General features: G+C 32.4%; 2 protein-coding genes across 2 annotated transcripts in view; one reads left to right on the top strand and one right to left on the bottom strand.

The window, feature by feature from the left end:
• The first annotated feature begins 710 nt into the window (after window positions 1-710).
• LOC100811674 (uncharacterized) lies at window positions 711-1,939 on the top strand. The gene has a single exon (XM_003525514.5). It carries the CDS (start codon window positions 855-857, stop codon window positions 1,713-1,715), a length of 861 nt encoding a protein of 286 aa, XP_003525562.1. The 5' UTR covers window positions 711-854; the 3' UTR covers window positions 1,716-1,939.
• Window positions 1,940-6,161: 4,222 nt separating this feature from the next.
• LOC100790431 (adenine phosphoribosyltransferase 4) overlaps window positions 6,162-7,347 on the bottom strand; it is a 6,190-nt gene continuing 5,004 nt past the window's right edge. Inside the window, exons 5-6 of the mRNA XM_003525758.5 lie at window positions 7,200-7,258; window positions 6,162-6,524 (exon numbers count right to left, since the gene is read on the bottom strand). Coding sequence (XP_003525806.1) covers window positions 6,459-6,524; window positions 7,200-7,258 — 125 coding nt within the window. The 3' untranslated portion in view covers window positions 6,162-6,458. The remainder of the gene's footprint in view (window positions 6,525-7,199; window positions 7,259-7,347) is intronic.

Below are 7,347 nucleotides of genomic sequence, written 5' to 3'. Positions count from 1 at the left end.
AACGCTAATGAAAACCATTTATGAGCGTTAAAATCTAAAACTGACTAGATAATTATATCCTTTAATTATACTTTACTGCTTAGGAATTTGAAACGAATTCAAACGAGTTAAATTAGTATCCCCCAATCGTGCCGACCAAATTGAATTTGTCTTGCTTCGTCAGTTTTTGTTTGGTAAATAGTAATTCTTTCCTTAAGATTTTTTCAAAAATTTATTTGTATTTTACCTATTCATAGTTAGTTATGAAAAATAATTAAATAGAAAGAGAAATAAGAAAAAAATGATTTTGAAATAATGGTATTATTAATTGATAAATTTAATGTGATTAACTAAATTAATTAATTTTTTTAAGGAACGTGAATTAGTTGAAAAAAATTTATAATTAAAAACGTAAAAAACGAAAGAAGTATTATTTCCTTAAAATATTTTTATAATTTTCACGTTCTTTGGTATAACAAAATATATATTTTTATTTGAATGTGTAAAACCGTATTATTTATAATATTTTAACGTTTTTTTTATAAATTTAATAATAAATATTTTTTATTTTTAATGTCTTAATCAATTAAAATAAGCTTTTTGTTTTATAAGTAAACAGTGAAAGGATGAGACAGAATCCGCGTGGGCAATTGGGCAATCTTCAGAAGAGCAGAACAAAACCATGATTTCGTAACGCATACGAAGTTACTGTAATAATAATAATAAAAAGAATCCCATTTATTATCGCACCATTACAATGTCTCTTCTTGACTCTCTCTTCCACCATTGTCTCTCTTTCTCTTCTTCTCTTTCCCCTAGAACATCAAAACCCAAACCCAAACCCAAACATTCCATTACATTACACTTTACATGCAATGGCGAGTGCGTGGGTGAAATCGTGGCAGTGCAAGTCAAGAGCTTTCGAAGACGTGTACCACCCACACCCCAAAATCCTGAGTGCAAGCTGCAGAAAGACCATGGAAAGCATAAAAGAAATGGTGGAAATACCCAAGCCCAGGCCCAGGCCCAGGCCCAAGCCAAAGACACCCTTGGAGAAACATCCGAGCTCCAAATACCCATCATCAGCCACCAAACCTGAATTCGAAGCACGAACCACCATGACACGTTCCCGAAGCAGCACGACAACGACAACCTCGTCGCGTGGCATCATTGAACTTCCCGAAGGCCACCCTTCGCGCAATGTTGTCGAAATCATCTTCCACACCAGCTGGGGCCCCAAGCCGTTCCCGGGTCGGGTCGAGCTAATTTTCAAGCTGCAGAACGCGCCGCGCACAGTGTCGCGCTTCGAGGAGTTTCGCGAGGCAATGAAGGGGCGCGCCGCCGCGGGGCTCGCCGAGGGCAACGACGGCGAGGAGAACGCGCGGTGCATCGCCGACGGGAACGAGGTCATGCGGTTTCACTGCCTGGGTCCCGCCGGGGACGGTGGGCCCTACGACGCTGGATGTGCATGGTCGTTTCCGGAGAAGAAGGGGGCGGCGATTTGCACGTTTTCTGGCAGCGGCGGCGCGCATGAAACCGCCGGCGGAGGTAGGGGGAGAAGGGCCATGTTGGTTTGTCGGGTTGTAGCGGGTCGGGTCTCAAAGCAACTCGGGTTTCTGGACTCGTTGTTGGACAAGCGAGTCGGGTTCGACTCGGTGAGTAGGGATAACGGCGAGTTGCTAGTTTTTGACTCGCGTGCGGTATTGCCCTGCTTTCTTATTATTTACAGGTTGTAAAAAAAATGAAAAGAAAAATTATTTACCTTATTTGTTTTTTTTAAAAAAAAAAATTGGAGATGTATGTATGTTTATCAGTTTATGTATCTATTTTGAGTGTTGGGAGCATAGAATTGTAGGATCACAGCGGGCATTTATCGACGCAATTTTTTCTGTTTTGGTTAAAATTAAAATGTAGTACTTAAACTTGTTTTCTGTAATTACGATGAAATTGAGTTGATAAATGCTCGCTCGGAATTTGAATGCTTCATTTGTTTGTATGGTTGCCTCCATCTTTTATGAGAGGATAATGATATATGGATATTGAGTGTGGATCCAAATGATTTATGCGTTGTGTTTTGAAGTTTTTATTTTACTTTATACATTGTCAAAATAGTGTGACTGAGGACATTCAGTGAACAATGTTTGGCAGTCTGAATATTTTTCAAGCATGATTATTTTTCAGTGAGTAAAACAGCAATTTTGTTTGAGAATTTCTTGTAGCTAGTAATAAAATTATATAAATACTCATCATTTATATTTTTTAGCTGATTTACTAGTCGATAGTCTTATTTAAAGTTTTTTTTTATATTTTAGAAAACTAATTTACTTAGATGATTTTTAATACTTTTAGAACTATTTCAAGTAATTTTTTTTATTAAATTAATTTATAATGTTCTTTGCTTTATAATTAAGACGTATGATTTTTTTTTATGTTTCAAAAATAGTGAAACAAATAGTGCTAAATATAAAATAATAAAGAATTTACTTTTGTGTTGCAAAACAAGCATGTCAATATGGTTAAGGAATCATGTTAAATAATAGTAACAATAGTATTGTTTTTCATCTAAAATATTTTAAATAGAGATAAGAAAGATTTTTTTTTAAATGAATAGTATAATAATTTTGTAAATTTAGTTGTTAAAATGTACATTCTATTAATGAATACAAAAGTAAAAAACTTTTAAACAAACCAAAACAACCCATAAAAATTGGTTTGGATTAGATTTGACCTTACTTTTAAACCAAATCAAATTGAATTACATGTTTATTTTATATTTAGTTTGGACAACTTTCTTTTAAAGATTGAAACAAATCGCATTGTGAACAATGCCGAACACCTCTAGTCCCATGTAAGCTTCAAATCATGCCTAATAGCTCAAAGCTTTGAACCATTGCATTTTTGTTGCTCTATTCTCATTAGTTAGCAGTCTATCTTAATTATGTTGCTTGTGAAAGAAAAACTCTTTTATCTCTTAGGGGGGAAATTATTAGGTGGCATGGTTTTAAACTATTATATGTTCATAGCTTCGATTAATCTAATCTCTACATGGCATGTAATTAAAAGTTATTAATTGCTTTTTCTTAAATTAAAATATATATATATATATATATATATATATATATATATATATATATATATATATATCACATAAAAATTAGTCAGACCATGGACAAATGGTGCTGTGATCATCCAGGACTATCTAATGATTTCCCTTTGAAGACAATCCCTACTCCAATTACATTTGCACAATTGATAAAAATTGTTGCTTATCTCTCCCGTGGCTAAGTTGCAAGGAGATTGGATAGTGTACTATACATCATTTATGGATTTCCACTCTATACTATTTGGATATATAGTTAGATGCCAACCGAGGGGGTTGAAGAGCCAATTTTCTATTGCAAAAGCCATTAAATAACCAATATTTGAGATTAATAATATCCAGCTTTCTTTCAGCGTAACAAAATCACACCTTCCCAAGATCATCATATGAGAGTAGAAGTAAAGCTCTGCTGAAAGCATACAATTAATGTTAGGCATCTAACTATTCTTTAGAATTTAATGTTCGACTTGTTTGTTAGATACTTAATTTTTAATCAATTGGTGATAGTTTACCGTTAATGCATTTACATAGTTATTTTCCGGCTATCTGTTATAACAGAAGCAACTAACATTGCTTCTTGTCATGTATAAAAGGATTCACCCATCTTCAATGAAATCTAAGTTCATTCTTCACCAAAACATTTATTTTAATATGGTATCACAATCTATCATAAACCCATTATCGAACCACCTATCAGATTATCTATGTATTTGATGTGAGGGAGTCTAATAGAAAAAATCCAAATTCCATATTGAATAGAGGTAGTGCCTAAATAGTATATGTAAGTTGAGGCCTGAGGACAACCCTTAGATCTAGCTTTTAAAATTAAGACAGACCTAAACTCAAACTCTAACAGTGTAAGTCCACCAACACCGTATCCAAAATCCAGTGACTTTTGTACTTACACAGTATACTTTCTTACTGATGTTTAACAGCCTATCTCAGAACCAGTAACCTTATATTGTGATAACCAATCTGTTTTACAGATAGCCTAAAACCCGACTTTCTCATTCACCTTCTGCTGTCCACACCAAAGCCTTGCCTTAATCAATTAGTTTTATTTTACTGTTAATTCAGTTACAGTTATTTTTTGGTACAACAAACATTATTTGTCATGTATAAAAATATTCATCCACCTTCAATGAAATCTAAGTTTATTATTCTTCACCGAAATATTTCTTCTGACATTGTTCTCCACATGCTACCTTTTTATGATTTCACATCATCATGTCAAACCCACATTTGTACTTTACATGAATCACACACTAACACATTAATCTTTAGAGATAATTTTCACCCTATTTCATCATAAAAGCTGTGTTAACAACTCTACTATGTATAGCCTAAGTCCTCTAAATGTACCTAAATTTTTTGGTTTTCATACTTGATCTTTTCTCCTTAACTAGTTCTTGATTGCTTACCCAACTCCCCGGTACAAACGTGACAATGCATGGAAGTTGTCTATATAGTGTAATTGGCAAAACTATGACTGATTGGGTGAGGTAAGTCTACCAGATAAACAGAAAAAGTTTTCCATGAACTTTAATATTGACAAGCCTTGTCCAAATGTGTATGAAAGTTCACTTGACGACCCCTATGAGAAAAGGGTAACCCTAGCTATTTTCCCAATTTTTTCGTTCTTTGAAGGCCCAAAGCGTCACTTATCTCACTTCTGATCGAAAGATAAGACATTTCTAGAGAAGAACTCCAATCTTTTGTTTCCCTTTCTAGAGCAGAGCAATTAAGAATACCTATTATACTGTATTAAAACTTTGTCCAAAATAAAAGTGGTTACCTTTTGGGTTCAGTAAGAAATAGAAGCTATGTATTTATTAAAGATCAAAAGTTAGGATTTAAAATTGATTAGGAGAAAAGATCACCCTCTCATTCAGTCATCCTGGAGATGAACATTGAAGTGTAGCTTAAGTCACACTATAAGTTCCAAACCAAGTCAGTCTTAACCTTTACATGTCTGATAATGAAATATGTGACATTGAAAATGAAAAATTAACTAACTACAATAGAGTGTTTGTCTTTGACGGGAATGCATCTCTGCCAGCACTGCCACATGCTAACTTGCTGCATTACCTTCCTTATTTTTTATTATTATTTTTTTTTTTACTTTTCAAATTATCTATAGATATTTAAAACTATACAGCAATAAACAGGTGTCAACATTGTATACTAACTTTTTTATAACAAAGTTATTTTCCTATTTGGTTTGGACCTTAGTCCCATTCCCCATAGATGTTAGGTCTTTTGTATAGGTTGAATTTAACCAAGCAATAATCTTTTTTGGGGAAAAATGCAAATTATATTATACCCAAAATGATACAACAATAAACGGGGATGTTAAAACAAATGCAACAAGTGCGATTGTCTATACATAAGAAACTTAATCTTGTTAATAACCTCTATTACAGAAAATTGATAATTTTCAAAAATCAGCTTGTTCCTAGACAGTCAGATGCAGTAGACTGTAATTACTATAACCAGACAACGTAATAATACTATTTGAATAAAAAAATAGTGTTATTCATACATTATTTTTTTCAATTTTCTAGATTTATTTTATTTTATCTCTTTCTATTGGATCATTTATTCCCTCTTTTTTTATAGATTTAATTGCATTTTTTATTTTCTTATTATCATTATTTTATAAATTTGGTTCTCTGTTAATTTGATTTCTCACTATTTTAGTGGTACAATTTTAGTATATCATTAATTTAACATTCAATATTTAATGAAAATACTAGTGTGATATTTTATTATATTGTCATTCTAACCTATTTATACTTTCTTGATACTCTACTATATATTATCATGTTAGCATTTTTATTAAATATAAGTTGACGATTAAATCAGAATTGCACACATGAAATAATAGAAGATCAAATTTATATAAAAAAAAAATATTGAGACCAAATTTACAAACTAACGACAGTAAAAGGACTAATATACAATTAATTATTACTTTTATAAAGTTTAGAACTAGCAAGTGAAGGACACCAAACCACTATACTCCAAATCCAACAATGCAAATTCCATATTTTAATTTTGATCTTTGATCTTGGAAATCTACTGTAGTCAAAGTAATGGTTTTATTTGAAATAGAAGGGTGGGTAAGCAAAGAGAGGATACACCAAAGGGGTCATACAGAGTCATTAATTTTATGTGTAATTGTTCCTAGTTCCAATTACAATCATATTGCCCCAAAAAGCATTTTTTCCACATCAAAATCTTGGGGCAAAGCCATTCATTGAGTCTCAATAGGGAAAGTCTTTCTATTTCATTAATCGTTAAAAAGGAGGAAGCAGAGGATTTCCATATAGGAAAGTACCCACTTGGTGGTGACGCATTCCCCCATCTACATCTTCATCTATTCACAGCACTCAAAACATTCCACTAACACATGCAAGGGCTTCCCGTTCAACCGTTCACGGCCCTGTCACATTATTATTCACAAAAATCACTATCACCACTTCGTAGCTTAAATAAACCACAATTAACCCATAGTACATACAAAACTAGTCGATAAAATAATCATTTCAAGGAATGCAAACTAAAATCAGAACAAGGAGTTGCTCCCGTGATAGAACAATTTGATAAATAAAATGCCCTCTTAGGACAAAGAAAAGTCAGATTAAAAAAATCAAATCAAATGACCATAGAAATAATAAATAAAAAAAGTGTCGCTTCTGTCAGCAACACTAAGTAAAATAAATAAATTCTTCTATGCTTAAAATCTAAAACAACTGTATTATCCATAAAAATAAAAAATTTACAACAATCTGTAATCCATACTTTTTTTTATATAAAAATAACATAATTGCTAAGTAAAACACATGTTTTTCAGTTTCAGGTCTAAAAAAAAAAGAAAAAACAAAACAAAAAGCCCCGACAAGACATGCAAGGAAAAAAATTAAAATTGAACCTTCCTCTACCAATGGTCGTTCACATTCATTAAGAACTCTTGTAAATAACGAAACAAATATTCAAAGATGCCACACTGTTTATTTCATTCCAAAGTTGAAAATAGGCTTGGAGCTAAGAGAAATAGTGCTAAATGAAAAAAAGAAAAAAATTTAAAAATATTGAAAGAAATCCAGACTAAACATACCTTTAATTCTGGCAATTCAATTACACATCCGCACTCCACTACCTCTGCTCCCACTCGCTCTGAAAGGCAACAAATAAATAAAAACATAATCAAATCTCAATATGACATTAACAGACAAAAAACAGGATATCAAAACAAAGGAATATTA

The sequence above is a fragment of the Glycine max genome, chromosome 5, assembly GCF_000004515.6.
Source record: "Glycine max cultivar Williams 82 chromosome 5, Glycine_max_v4.0, whole genome shotgun sequence".
NCBI lineage: Eukaryota > Viridiplantae > Streptophyta > Magnoliopsida > Fabales > Fabaceae > Glycine > Glycine max.
This window is presented reverse-complemented; position numbering and strand designations above follow the sequence as displayed.

Coding starts and splice junctions, on each gene's coding strand:
- LOC100811674 (XM_003525514.5), top strand. CDS start 855: ATGGCGAGTGCGTGGGTGAAATCGTGGCAGTGCAAGTCAAGAGCTTTC.